At 41.9% G+C, this 15,846-nt stretch overlaps 1 protein-coding gene across 1 annotated transcript; it reads right to left on the reverse strand.

Annotated features, from left to right (window-relative positions):
* Positions 1–2,375: 2,375 nt before the first annotated feature.
* LOC137282582 (ankyrin repeat domain-containing protein 7-like) lies at positions 2,376–7,009 on the reverse strand. Its single transcript, XM_067814353.1, has 2 exons — positions 6,524–7,009; positions 2,376–3,653 (listed from the first exon to the last, which is right to left on the reverse strand). Exons 1-2 carry the CDS (start codon positions 6,573–6,575, stop codon positions 2,995–2,997), a joined length of 711 nt encoding a protein of 236 aa, XP_067670454.1. The 5' UTR covers positions 6,576–7,009; the 3' UTR covers positions 2,376–2,994.
* Between the last annotated feature and the right edge of the window lie 8,837 nt (positions 7,010–15,846).

The raw sequence follows: 15,846 nt of genomic DNA on the forward strand, positions 1-15,846 counted from the left end.
CTCATTAGTGACAGCTTTGTGGCGTTATTGAATAATTGCAAGCATAAATGCCAAATATACTCCTTGTTGTATTCTGAGGTGTTCATGTGAAACGTCTTTGTTTCTGGAGATGCATATGTTCCTGACGGTCAGTCTGACGTGTTTAGGGTGCGTTTGTTTCAGACACTCCAAGCCGAACAGCGCACTGTTCCGATATCATTTTGGGGTGTATTTGTTTCTTACACTTCAACCCAGCAGGGCATAGTTCCGATGTCAGTATAGGGTGTATTTGTTTCGGAGAGGTCAGTTAGAAATCCTATTTGTTTCTGACACTTCAGTCCCTGGCGTGGACGTTCAAACCTTAGTCTTACGTGTGTTATTTCTGGCACGTCATTTTCAAATTATGCATGTGTACGTTTCTGAGACTCCTTATTCGCTGTGACCACCGATGTAATCACTGAAAGTGAGTATAGTTTCACGCCGCTTTCAGCAATATTCCAACAATATCACGGCGGGAACGCCAGGAACAGGCTTCACACATTGTACCCATGATGGGAATAGAACCCGGTCTTCGGCCAGACGAGCGGACGCTTTAACAATAAGGCTACTTCACCGCCCCTTAGTGGCTGGAAACACGTCGGATATACGACACCAGTATCTCTGGATACAATCATCAATACATTGTAACATAATTAAGGTAAATCAATGTCCAAAATATACTTCTATCACACACTAAATGTCAAAAAGTTCACATTCTAACGGCAAATTGATTGGGAGAAGCGCTGCAACGTTCTTAAACGATAACGTCATTCCGTTCAGGTTTTGTCGATGTACAGTGTCTTCAATGAAAAGTCGTTTCATGTTAAAAATTGAGGAAACTACGTAAATCCGCATGTTTTTATGTACTTGTTATTAAAATTGGCTCGTTACCATATGAAGAGTATGGTGTTTTTTACAAGTGATTTAGTTAAACGTGATAATAACATTACATTTGTTCAGTGTCATATAATTGTTCAATAATATATCAATGTTAATTTTAAATCATTGCAACGGAGGCGGGTTATGTCGCTAAACGCTTCCAAAGCATGAATTAGGAAGGGTATATAAAGACCGGGCCTAGATCAAATAAATACACAACGGGCACTTCTTTAGTTGAAAAGTTCGGTTTAAGAAACAAAATCAGTACTTTTATGTACTTTTATAATGTGTGGAAATGAACACACGGATCTACAAGTACACAGATGTGCCTTAATCTACACTGAACAGCAAAGAAATGCAACTGTTTTGGGGTCAAGTTTTTAAACAGAAGACATATAAACACGAACGCTTGCGTTTATGAGATTTCTTCTTTTCAAAACTTCTTTTGCTGTTCGGCATAGATTGTCTCTCCACCGTCCCGGAGATGTGAAGGCGATGAGTACTGATTGTTTACCCAGCACAACGAGGAGCTATGATCTTAAAATACGAGTAGTTACTAATATTGAAGTGAATAATACTGCATTTAAGATCATAGCTCCTCGTTGTGCTGGGTAAACAATCAGTCTATGACAACAAAACGTATACATTTTGTCCTTTGACACAAAATATTAAATAGCCATCAGCTCTACTCCATTCGACAAGTGGTCTTTTGTCGGGTTTTTTTTTTTCTTTCTTTCTTCCTTTCTTTTTTCTTTTTTTCTTTCTTTCTTTTTTGTGTTGTTGTTTTTATTACTACTGTAAAGGAAACGCGAGCTCCTAAAATTACGCTTTGTTTAAAATGGGATTGAGATGAAAGTCAGAGGGAAACATTCAGTTACGTCCAGTGTGCGCGTGTGTTGTTAATGAGGGCAGTGGGGTAGTCTAGAGGTTAACACGTTCGCCCCTCACCCTGAAGACCCGGGTTCGGTTCCCCACATATATACTATGTGTGAAGCCGATTTCTGGTGTCCCTCGGCATGGTGCTTATTGCTGAAAGCGGCGTAAAACCATACTCACTCATTCTTCATGAAGAAACCGAATGCTTTAACACACCACTTTGGTATAGGCATGAGGCCATTATGCTTAGACAACCATAGTCGGATAACCTGTCGGAGAGAGGGTAACGGTAAGAGATTCCTCATGGATTTGGAAAGGGTTCTGTCACTGTATGGATGTTTGCTGAAGGATTTCAACTATCGTGTATCAGGAGGTTTAACCTCACTTTCCCCACATCCGAATGTTTGGATAAGCGATTAGGAGCTGACTGGCCTGCAACTGCGGGACTACGTCTGTTCTAATTAGTGCCACTGGTGAACACTTGTTATTGTCAGCAGAAGGGAACTGGGGCCTATTGAGGAAATCAGTTCACTTATAAGTTGTGAACTGTTTGAATAGGTCTTAATGTCATACATACTTCGAAATAAAATCAAATACACTACTTATATTTAAAGAAGATTTATCCATAAAAGATCTTGGCGATTGGTTATGGTCTGGTGGACTCTAAACAAACGATGTGGAATGTTAGGCGCCTCCCTTTGAGACATATTTAAGTCAATCAATTGCCAAAATGGAATTTGTGTCCGAGACTAAATGTCAATTCGGCTAAACGTTCATATTCTTGCATGTAGAATGAAACTGAATGGGAGTAGCGACCAGTGTTCTTCAACTACGATGTCATTTGGTGGCACCTTTGGAATGCACAGAGTCTTCAATGAAAAGTGGGTAACTGTATCTATCACGCGCCCATTCCAGGAGCAGATTATCCCAGAACGAGTCCTGCATTAATGCGTTAGTTCTCATTGTCACTGGTGTTTCGACACACTGTTTTAGTGGGTTTAAAGAAAGAATGTCATTGTGACGTAAGTGGGTCCGTTACTTTCTGACTTTCTGACCTAATCGTATTCATTGATGGCTTCCTTTATAGCCGTGTCACCACACTCGATATGAGCCATATAACGACACATCATGTGATCCGTATTATTACACACCATATGATCCGTTATGGGCATATCAACCACACATCAACGATGGAGAATTTTATATCACAATGCATATACGTCATACTGATGACTCCGACGCCATTCCGTTTGTCCCAAGAAGGGCAGACAATCCTTCCTCGTCGTTGATAGTAGTTATTTTATGGCCTGCCTGATCGACCAGAACCTTGCAGCATTCTTCCGACTTGAGCGATATTGCCATGTCAAGAGCGGTCAGTCCTTTGGAGTTAGCGATGTTCACGTTCAGTTTATGGCGTACCTTTCTGTGTTTTAGAAGAATATGAACGGCAGTTACGGCATCAGCTGCAACCGCAAACATCAACGCCGTGTTGCCTTCGCAGTCTACAAGATTCGGGTCACATGATGGCTGCCTTATCAGGTGACGCACCGCGTCATCATTGTGACGGTCTGCGCATGCATACATGAGAGCAGTGCGTCCGTAAACGTCCTGTACATTGATATCGCTGTTAGCTTGTATGAGCATGCGCACGAGTTGGCTGCAGAGATTCCCGGATGTGGAATGTGTTGCGTGTATCAGCAGAGTCTGCATGTCGTGGTTTCTCATGTTGATGTTGTCAACTTCCGGTAAGGAGGCCGCGACGCGATGGATTTTCCCGAAGGATATCGCTAAGAATACATTGTGGTCCTGCTCAGAGAGGTCACACATGATGGCGTCGCCCTTCACAGATTTCCTGGCCTTCAACCTCACGTCTCTCGACCCTAAAAGTAAAATATATACAAATATAGAAGTGTTTTTTTGCAGTTCTGAATGATGACAGAGCAAACTAACTACCCTCTGGCTGCCAGTATAAGTTCACAGAAGTCTTAAATATTCATTGAAATGAGTGAGTGAGTGAGTGAGTGAGGTTTTACGCCGCTTTTAGCAATATCACGGCGGAAAACACCAGAAATGGGTTTCACACATTGTACCCATCATTGAAATGAAGATATGTAGATCTACACATCAACGTGAAAATTCGGGTTAGAATTTATCTTCAAGAACCCATGCTTCGAGACGGGATCTAATGGTCAGGCTGGCTGACCTGGTTGACACATATCATCGTATCCCACTTGCGCAGACAGATGCTTTAAAATATGTTATATGGATTGTCTGGTCCAGACTCGAGTATATACAGACCGCCGGCATACATCTTCGATATCTCCAGGGTACACGTTCCGAAAATTCTCCATTATACCCTGCATGGACGCATCTACGGGTCGGCCCGATAATTGTATTACCTCCCTTTGCTGGCTCCGCTTTCTCACAGTAGCCAATCAGCAAGACCGCCGTTATAACCGAACTTGCGAGTGTCAGCAAAGGTAGCAGTTGCAACTAAGAAGGTTGGCTCGCCGTGCGACTCACAATTTGGGGAAATCATACAGACAAATTCATAGGTCCGAAACCTGTTTAAAAACATATGCAAGAAATCCATCTACCTCTTTCAGAGAACCTCTGCATGGTTTGTTTGCCAAGTTTAATCAGTTAGATAATTTAAAAAAAGCGAAAGTGAGTTGTGATTGGTTCGCTCAACTTCCCAGCGTGGACACCTGATTTTATTAAAAGCCAGCCAAGGGAGGTAATAAAATTATCGGGCCGACCCGTAGATGCATCCAGGGTATAGTGGACACATCGGAACGTATACCCTGGAGATATCGAGGATGGCCGGCATATAGCAGGTATGTTGCTGTGTGCAGCGTTGAACAACAAACCAACCAACCAATCAACAACGCGGTTCTGAAGAAAACAGACATATATGTCAAATGTTTGTCATTATTTGCGAGGGTGTTAGTGAGTGAGTGAGTGAGTGAGTGAGTGAGTGAGTCTGTGTGTGTACAGAACACTAATAAAGGTGCGACAGGCATTCTACATAGTTACAACAGTGACAAAGGTTCTCACTCACCGGAGTTTCAATGCCACCCAAAATGCCACGGTGACACCCATTGTAGGAACATACAAACCCAGCCTTGTTAACGTGAGTCTGTCTTTGTCCCTTTCCGTGTTCCTTTCCAGAATAGACATGATTTAACCTTTCGCCCGTCATTGTATGGCGGTTTAATGAAAATAACCTATAACACATCCGCCGTGCAGTATACCAAGTGGAAGAATATTTGGAATATTAACACATCACCCCTGAAAGGGTGTTTGAGGTACTCCACATTTGCCAAGTCATGCTGATGACTTCAGAATGACATGCAGATGGTAGTTGGGTATATACAAACGACAAGGGGAATAGCACTCTGGTATCTTCGGTTAGGTGTACACGTACGACACATGGTCGTGCATTCTGTAGTATTCATCTTGACACGTAGAAGGTATTCTGACGTGTTTAGCATGACAAATGAATGGTGTTCTGATGTGTCCAACATGACTCACGGAAGGGTATTGAGGTGTTCAGTGTGACATAAAGAAGGATATTCTTGAAACATACAAGGGTATTCTGAGGTGTTGAGCATGACACATAGAAAGGTGTCCTCAGGTGTTCGGCATGGCACATAAAAGGGTGTTCTAGGGTATTCAGCATGACACATAGGAGGGTATTCTGAGATGTTCACAGTGACACACCATGACAGGGTGTTCTGAGGTGTCCAGCATAACGTAAGAAAGGGTGTTCTGATATTTTCAGCATGATACATACAAGGGTGTTCTGAGGTGTTCCGCATGACACACAGAAGGGTATTCTGAGACGTTCAGCATGACACATGGAAGGGTGTTTTGATGTATTCAGCATGACACATCGAAAGGAATTCTGGGATGTTGAGCATCACATATGGAAGGGTGTCGTGGTGTTCAGCATAACGCATAGAAGGGTGTTCTGGGATGTCCAGCAACAGTATATAGAAGGGTGCTCTGAAGTGTTCAGCATGACATATGGAAGGGTATGAAGCATGGGTTGTTCCGCATGACATAAAAGACAGTTCTGACATATGGAAGAGTGTTCTGAGGTGATCAGTGTGCCATATAGAAGAGCGTTTTAATGTATTCAGCACGGTATATTGAGGGGTGTTTTGATGTGTTCAACATGACATATAGAAGGGTGTTTTGATGTGTTCAACATGACATATAAAAGGGTGTTTTGATGTCTTCAGCTTGACATATAGAAGGGTGTTTTAAGTTGTTCTGCATGACATAAAAATGGTATTCTCAAGTGTTCAGCATGACGTACAGAAGGGTGTTCTGAAGTGTTCGGCATCTCACAAGGAAGGGTATTCTGAGTTGTTCAGCATGATATAAAAATTGTATTCGGAGGTGTTCAGCATGACATATGGAAGGGTGTTCTGTTGTGTTCAACATGACACGTAGAAGGGTGTTCTGAGATGTTCAGAATGGCATAATGAGGGATATTTGAGATAATTTGTTTTGTTAGGTACAAAGAGTCCCAGGGACACAACTCGAACAGATACGGGACCGGTGCAAGCCCCTGTCTAAGGAATCTCCTTTCAAAACCCCCTTAAATTCTCTACAACGAAATAACCCCCCTCATAACATGCAAACGACAACATATCCGTTGGTAGGACCCGTTAGTTGGGGTCCTAAGCTGACACACCTAGCGCCGTTTTGTCTATTAAAATGAATGTGCTTGCCTACTTACCTTCAGCCATCGCTGGCTTGGGATCTGTATTTTGAAGGCCTGCTGACGTCATTGCGTTTATTGATTCCCCTTATCCTATGCCCACTGTAGATATGAGTCTGTGAAACTTATATCCCCCGCAGGAACAGAAGCTCCCGGATCGAGATCATCCTGACTGCAGATCCCCAATAAACGGTTTACACTAGCGTAGGGAGCTTCACAAAATGTCCCGCCGACTCATTCAAATGACGTCCGAATCGTTGCAACCACAATTACCGCCATTTCTCTGGTGACATATACAAGTACGAATGTTATCTCCCGGCCACTGTCTCACTGCCGAACGTCGCCTGAATATCTGCTATTAGACCACATCAAGTCCTGTACTCATGACCATAGTAAACCATGCACCAATTGTGCAACGATTCGTTGGAGCATATGATCCCTTTCGTCTTCTTCACCTGTCGTTTCCAAAACAAGCCTCAGTGAGTCAGAAGTCCAACTCCCAGTCAATTCACTCAAAAGACGTGTGTTCCCTTCAGAGACGTGAATACATTCAGGTGGTGCTGTAACTGTGTTGCGCCAACAATGAAACGTTAACCCATAACACCCAACCATACCACCTGCATATCCGTTGCTCCAATTACCACGAAAGTGAAAGGGTTATCTGTCTGAATACCTGACAGACGTGCACGTCATCAACTCTTAGTACTAAGGTCTCTGTTCAGGAGAAATTAGATGAACACGCTTCACGATGATCAATAAACCATTATGATGGCACACATACTCCAACACCTCTGACTTATATGTGTTTAAACACATCCTTTGTCTTCATGAAAGGACTTCTTCTAAAGAATATTCTTAACCTGGTTTAACAAAACCATAAATCCACTGCCGTATTGTCAACACCTGGATACGTTGTCATAATGTTCCCGTATATCTTCTGTAGAGAGATAGCTGTTCTATTTATGCACTAACCTCTTTTTAAAAAGAAACCATCATGGTTGCCATTGGTTGCCATAAGTATGTCGTAGGGGTAAGAGGGGTAATTGGGGGTGGGGGTAAAGAAGGTGTGTGTGTGTGTTTGGTTGGGGGGGGGGGGAGGAGGGAGAGAGAAGAGTACGTTCCATTGAGGTGGGGAGATGGGAGGGGTGGGGGGGGGGGTTTATGCCTGTTATAAAAAATTTACCGTATTTCCTATCACAAGCGCCGTGTTCTAACGAGCGCCGTGATCTAATAAAAGAGTCGGAAGGTAAAGCAGCTCTATACAATTTCGATAATTGGACCAGCTGAGCGCATGAGCGCCGGTTCTGGAACTCCATTGAGAAAATAAGAACCCGGGTGCTCATTAGAAGAAATACGGTACCTTACTTTGGTCAAGGATTACATGCGGTTATATTCAAAATGTTACGACATTAAGTCTAAGTATCACCATGGGCTGGGATTGGGAAAGTGGTATACGGCGTGGTCGTTTAATGCTGGCTTGAATGGAAGCCAAATGTTGAGATCAACCAAAGGCCACACATCTCAAGCATGAAGCCTGTACAACGAACACGCTATTCAGAACATGGTAACGTTACACGCCGTTACCGACGCCTGTGACGCACAAGGCTCGTGAAGGGTCATTGAACCGTATTGTTGGGTGACGGGTATTCTGGCAAAGGATATTGATATCTTTGTCAGAATGAGAGCATATAGGTGACGGTTCTGCCGTTGCTTGGACAATGTATGTGGGTAATGAGTATTCTGCGCAGGAGGGAAATTGATTGTTGGGGGTACGAACAGTGTGATGAAAGAGAATTCGGGGTGGTCCATGTAGTCGATCTTCTTGGGGAGATATACGGATTGGAGCGTTGTTCATACTATCGGCCATTGGTACGCGTGTCCCTGATTAGTTAGTTAGAGTGTGTGAGGTTAATTTTGCGCCGCTTTTAGCATTATTCCAGCAATATCACGGCGGGGGACACCAGACATGGTTTCACCAATTGTACTCATGTGGGGATTCGAACCAGCGTCTTCAAAGTGACACGCAAACGTTTTATCAGTAGGCTACTCAACCATTTAGCTGTCCCGACTAGTCATAAGGGCCACGGTAACATTTGATATGTTGCTGTATTTCGGAGTTAAACAATAACTGATGACGTGTCAACCAAGTCAGCTGCTTATATTTATGTGTATTAGGAATACAATGTCATACTGCGTCAGTGATACATTGTATATAAGTGATCACAGGAATATGTCATACTGCATCAGTGATATATTTTATATATGTGCATCAGAAATATGTCATACTGCATCAATGATATAATGTACATAAGGGTATCAGGAATATGATGTCACACTGCATCAATGATATATTGTACAGAAGTGATCAGGAATATGATGTCATGCTGCATCCATGATATATTGTACACACGTATATCAGGAATACCATGTCATACTGCATCAGTGATATATAAATGCATTAAGAATACCTTGCCATATCATGTCGATGATATATGTACAATATGTGTGTCATGAATGTTCTGTCAGACTCCATCAGTGATGTATAGTACATAAGTATAGCAATAATACCATGTCAGACTACATCAAAGATATATTGTACATACTTATGTCTAGGTTATCATGTCATACTGCATCACCGTTACATGGTACATACGGCCATGAATACCACGCCACATTGTATCAATGATATATGATGCATGCGTGTGGAAGAGTACCATACTATTGTACATACGTCTATCAGGAATACCATATCATGCTGCATCAATGATATATTTTACACACGTGCATGTATATCAGGAAATTTGGGAACCAGTGGGATAAGGGTGGGACTGTGTCCTTTGCCTTCTGTTGATTGTCGATAAAGAAACGACTGCGGTGACCTGGGCGGTTGCTGTCAGTACCTTGACGGTGTGGTTATTTGTTCACAATATCAATCACTGGTTCGTCTCGAATATTTACAGACCGCCGTGATGCAGCCGCGTTAAACAGCATGCAAACACAGATGACCTAAGGCTTGGAAACATGCAACTTATTTACCTCCATTTCCCATTGACCCGTACAGAAGTAAATGTCCACCTCGCGCTCCTCAAGAACTGGACATCGGTGTTTTGGTCATGCCAAACCCGGTGGACGTAACCTTCTCTGTCCAGCGTTACACACATCTGGATCGGACAAGCGGCGTTTTTCGTCACCAGGGATATTTATACACCTTCGTGCTGATAATGAGATTAACCGATAATCCGCCGTTAGCAGGGTGCGTAACCAGTTTATTTATGGGTGTAACTATGTACCGGAAACGACATTGACACCAGCGAGTCGATCGCTTATGGTATCGCCGTTTGGTTTTGGATAATAACAAAGTCAGATTTGGGAGTGAGTTATGTTTCCAGACGTTGACAGGATTTGAGGGATATGATTTAGGAAATAAAGTTCGCTCTACCCCAATCTGTTTTGTAATAAAGTATAGTTCTGCCATGAACTATTAAAAGCACGAGGTTTTTCAGGGAAAAATATACTTTATTACCAAACATACTGGAGTAGAGCGAACTTTATTTCTTTTCTAAGATGCCAAATCTAATACCTTTTAATGATAATTACGATTAATCTAAGACAGAAAACAAACGGTATCGGTAACCTGAATTAAGAATCCTTGCACAGGGTTAATTGAAACGATCTTCTATTGACGTGTCTGTCCCCCTACGTCAAGACAAACGTTACAAGCAAAACAAATGATAAACGATTTGTTGACGGTTTAACTTCGGGTTAGATACCTTCTCTAAATTATTTAAATTGCATCTGCAATTTATGGTTTTCTGAGGTACTCTGAACGTCGCATTTCGACTGTCAGCGTCAGTTTAGATCAGAACATCCAGATGAAGCTAGTCAAGCAACATTCCACGACTGCATTGTGGGAATGTAAACATTGCGGACGTTACCGTGGCACTGTTAAATTGCGAGTCGAACTGAGACATTTTATCCGTCGGAAAACAGAAACGTAATGTTTCCACCAGTGATCGATCTTAGCAACTGCAAACCAAGAAACAGGATGCAACGGAGTAGTTTACTGTACGAGGTGATGGCAGCTGACATGCATCGTGACGTCGGTTTCACTGTGACGTAATGCAAAAGTCTTCGATTATGAGATGGCAGATTACAATGGCTCAGTGACCCCCAACGCATTGTGACGTAGTGCAAAAATGTGCATATTATCGTCTGATAAAGTATAGCCGGAGCTTTTTAACTGCGTGAAATCCCGTAGTGGTGCAACAGAAGACAAGACATCAGGTAGAAAACCCACAAACCAAGGATTTGAATCCCAGCACGCCTAAGGGACGGAATGTGTTTTCTTCATAAGTGGGGGTCAAGTCGTGTTATTCAAGGACAAGCCTAATGGCCATCTTCTAGCAGGTTACGGAATGAGACAAGTGGTGCTGAACGGACGAGTGCGGTACTCTGCACCACCAAGGTTGTCACAATGTTAAGCAATTGTATTGCATTAATAAACACAAACCAAAACAATAGAAGACATCCCCATACAGCATGTAAAATAATGCTTTAAAAACACGTTATGATTGACCCTTAAGGACAAACAATATAGGCAACAGTATTTATCTTACTTCACACATAAATGTCGTTTTCTGATAGACTAAGAGCTCTTCCATTATTTTTAATGTACCCTGCTTACAAGCGTAAAATAATGCTTTAAAACACGTTATGATTGACCCTTAAGGACAAACAATATAGGCAACAGTATTTATCTTACATCACACATAAATGTCGTTTTCTGATAGACTAACAGCTCTTCCATTATTTTTAATGTACCCTGCTTACAAGCGTAAAATAATGCTTTAAAAACACGTTATGATTGACCCTTAAGGACAAACAATATAGGCAACAGTATTTATCTTACATCACACATAAATGTCGTTTTCTGATAGACTAACAGCTCTTCCATTATTTTTAATGTACCCTGCTTACAAGCGTAAAATAATGCTTTAAAAACACGTTATGATTGACCCTTAAGGACAAACAATATAGGCAACAGTATTTATCTTACATCACACATAAATGTCGTTTTCTGATAGACTAACAGCTCTTCCATTATTTTTAATGTACCCTGCTTACAAGCGAGGCACATTTCAATGTACCCCGCTTCCAATGGAAACTCAATCGGTACTTGTAGTAGTACATCTTTATCTAAAATAACATTGAATCACGCCTGATGCAAGGAAATTACCGATGCTTCACGAATGCAAAGAAGGGAGATAACTCTAAATCTGATTTTCTTGTGTCGTCTGAAAAATCAAGCGAGGGCTACGACAAGATTTGCCTCGCATTCTCATGAATAAATTTTGACAGAACGTTCAAATGTAGTCGCTGTGAATGGGAATTACACCGCGGCGACCCACATGACCCATGGGTTGATGTACCCTTCGGGGTCACAAACGAACATCGAGGGTTCATCAACCCATACGCTCAAGACCAGTGAACAACATTACTCTGTTACAGGCGAGGCGACGTTGGTCTAACGTGACGGTAAATCTAACGTTATGCATGTATGTACATGTACGTGAATGTGTTGATGTCTTGACTTATTCCAGCTTTACAGCTCTGGCCGACTGAGATACTAGGATCAGTTTAATTCCCTAATCAGACACATATATCCTGACTCCTAGCCGGCAAGTCTGTTTCATCCGCTTAATACCGACCGCTAGGTCGGTTGACATCGTGTACCGTATTAGTTGTATTAAGCGCCCTTTCCACTTACCATTTATGACCAAAGTGTATACATATAAACCAGTAATGAATGGAATGGTTTTCGAAATACTAATTTAGAAATATCCCACCAACAGCGAGGCATAGAAACCAGAAATTGTACCATACATTGTACCCAAGTGGGAGACTCGAACCCATTGCCTGAATGAGTGAGTGAGGAAATATTCCAGCAATATCACGACGGGGGACGCCGGAAACTGTCTCCACGCAATGTACCAATTAGGGGAATAGAACACGGGTTTTCGGCGTGACAGGCGAACGCTTTAACCACTGGGCTCGCTATGATATTCCTGTGATATTGCTAAAAGCGGCGTAAAATCATATTCATTTCATTACTCGATCTGGAACATGCATGATTATTTCTCAAAGGGTCACCATGTCAATACATGGGTTCGTGATTGCTCAAACCTACATACGGGTCAGTAATCGCGGTTTACAGCGTGAATTCTTCAGTGGTCTCTAAGTGTTAGGTGTCATGATTGATTTCGAGTGAACTTTGTCTGCAAATTGAACCATACTGAGAATAAAATGCGTCACCCAGTATATTTTGCAATATATTGGTTGTCTCATTGGAAATCTTTCGGGGAAAAACAGCTGTCATAATATGGTTTGGTACTTTTAGTTTAAAAGTAAAACATCATTGAAATTATCTTTTACTTTAAAATAATGTATGCGCTTTTGGAAGACGGGCATTTTGTTTTCCTCAAAAAGGTTGCCTACTTTTGAAAAGTGAAAATCAGAAAGGACTATTACATGGTCACACGATTTTCATTTTTGAGTGGAGCCTAGGTTTAATAGTGGTGTATAATTAGAAAATTCTCAGTATATATTTCGTTGGATTGGATTATCTCGCTGTATTATCAGATCAAGGGTTAGGATCACATGTCCCCATCACAAAAGGTCAGTGTGTATGCTGTCCAGCAATGTTCAGTATAGATATCGGGTACGTTACAAATATTACAGCACAGTAGCCTCGATTACAATATATACTGCATGATTACGAAGCATTAGGTACGGGTGAAGTAGCAGTCAAACCAGCCTGGGGCGTCTTGGGTTAAATCATTGTTTGTGTATTTTGTTTTGTTGGTTTGTTGTTTAGCGCCGCACTCCACAATTTTCTAGCGGGTTGTAATAATCCACTCCGGACCAGACAGTTGTGTACACGACATCATGAGCATCGACCTACGTACATAGGATACGATGACCAGCACCAACCATGTACAGGATCCTGACCACCCGATCCCGTGACTTGGCTCGTACGACAAGCATTGGCTCCTGAAGACCAGTCCGAGTATTTAATCATCCAAGGGCCCGTTTCACAAAACCCACGACGGGCCAATATCAAGCCAGTTGTTAGATGACGTCATAAGTAGCTCAGCTGTTGAAGTTCAATCACCTACGGCTCGAATGAAATTGGGTTCATTATTGACCATATATCTGGCTCACATTCGTCACATGTGCCTGTGTCAGTATGCACTCTCCTGCCTGTGCCAACCATAACAATTGTACCATAAATTATAACATACAGCAATGAAAAATATCGACTTGAAGTCTAACGTTGTTGATGACTGAAAACAATGGCGGCTGGTGGTATGAGCAAAGGTCAAGGTCGAATGTCGTCACTCTCAATAGTGACGTCATCTGTGTTGTTCTATGACGTGTCCATATTTGCAAAATGTGTGTCAGTGACCTCCGTCGTTTTGTTGTTCGCAGTAAATTCTTCTAAATCGATGCCGCTGTTTTCATTCTTATTATATTAAAAATTCTATTCATTTTAGCTATAATAACGGTAATGCTATTTTTCAGAGCATTATCATTTGCAGAAGCCCGATGTCTTTCATTAACTGCCCGACGAAGGAGGGCAGTTGAAAAGACCGAGTTGATAATGCCCTGAAAAATAGCGTTACCCTTATAGTATCTTCAACGGGCGAGTAATAAGTCCATATGTGTAGATGACACTTTTGCTGCGCAGTATTTCGTTGTTTGTGACGTCATAAATAATACTGAATTGTGACGTCAATGAAAACGTCCGTCACACTTGCTTACCGTGTTTTACTGTGCAAATCTACACGAATAAGCTTTCGCTCGGGAAATACAAATTTCATACTCGTTTTGCATGCACCGTATGACACACTTGTCGTATGACACACTTGCCGTATGACGCACATGCTCGAGTAATAATCTCCATATATTTTCTATTATTTTATTCGGAAAATCTTGTAATTCAGTGTTTCTTTCACCTTAATTTCATCTTAAATCTTTCCGTTCCTATATAACATATCTCGGTACGCCCCGGCCCGTCATATTTCAAGGTTTGTCAGCGCGATACCCTGAGAGTAGCGTCGGGGCGGTGAGGCAGGCTAGAGGTTCGCGTTCGCTCGTCACATCGATCGATGACCCGGGTTCGATTCCCAACATGGGTACAATGTGTGAGGCGCATTTCTGGTATCTCCACGCCTGTATATATTACATTTGAATTTGTGCTGAAAATATTGCTAAAAGCTCACTCACTCTGAGTACCATGGAGTGACATATAACTACATGTATAGGACAACGTACGTCTTACGTCTCTAATATTCCTGAATTCACTTTAGCGTTTCCTTCTACGTGTATTTAAAGCGACAACTCTTTAATCGGCATCCGCGCCTGCCTTGCCCCGATTTATACCTCCCCTGTATATTAATTAGTAATTAAGAGATGACCTAGTAATGCAAAGCAAGCTCACAGCGATCACAGAGCAATCTACACGGTGGACCCCCGTTATTCTGGAAACTCCTCTTTCCGGGCAATCTGTATGACAAGTGCATATACAGTGACCACAACACGATGTCCTGTAAACAGCTTAACCCGGCCGGAGAGCATGTGTTTCCATATTATGCACACATCTTGGTTTAACGAGGTTTCAAATTCTAGTGTTTTAACGGATTCCTATATTTATAATTTATACACTTTGCAAGCAGGATCCGGTTGAATGTCATTTCAGATAAAGGCAAACATATAGTGGATAACAACTTCTTTATTTATTATGACGCACTCTTGCCTGACAACGGTATCAGAAGCTATATACCGAAACGTCGCATCATAATAAATAAAGAACTTGTTATCCCTAAAGGTATTAGACTTTTCCTCTTTGCAAGCATCTTTCAGCCAGACATATATCAAGTCGCTCACTATATATAGCGATATCTATTCAAGTGTGCATTAAGCAAAAGGAAATTGTTTGTTTGTAGGGACACCTCTACATAAATACATCATTCTAAAATGTTGATATAGCTTCACAATGAATGGTCCCTCTCATAAACTGTAAACTTTTCATAACTGGTAGTCGTTATCTGATGCGAAAAGAGAGCATCATGTCTATTACAGTATGGAACATCGACCGGGAACTAGTTCACACTGGACAAGGAATCTGGACGGCGACCCCTAGCGGAGATGTTCCCTCGAAGTATAACCTGTCCATGCCCATCATACAATCTGACGGCAAAGGAAACTGTTGTCTATGTCCATTGAAAGTTGTGTTTATATTAGGGGTTTCATACAATCAACCAAGCGTTCAGGAATAAACT

This window comes from Haliotis asinina, chromosome 4 (assembly GCF_037392515.1).
Source record: "Haliotis asinina isolate JCU_RB_2024 chromosome 4, JCU_Hal_asi_v2, whole genome shotgun sequence".
In the NCBI taxonomy this organism is placed as follows: Eukaryota; Metazoa; Mollusca; class Gastropoda; order Lepetellida; family Haliotidae; genus Haliotis; species Haliotis asinina.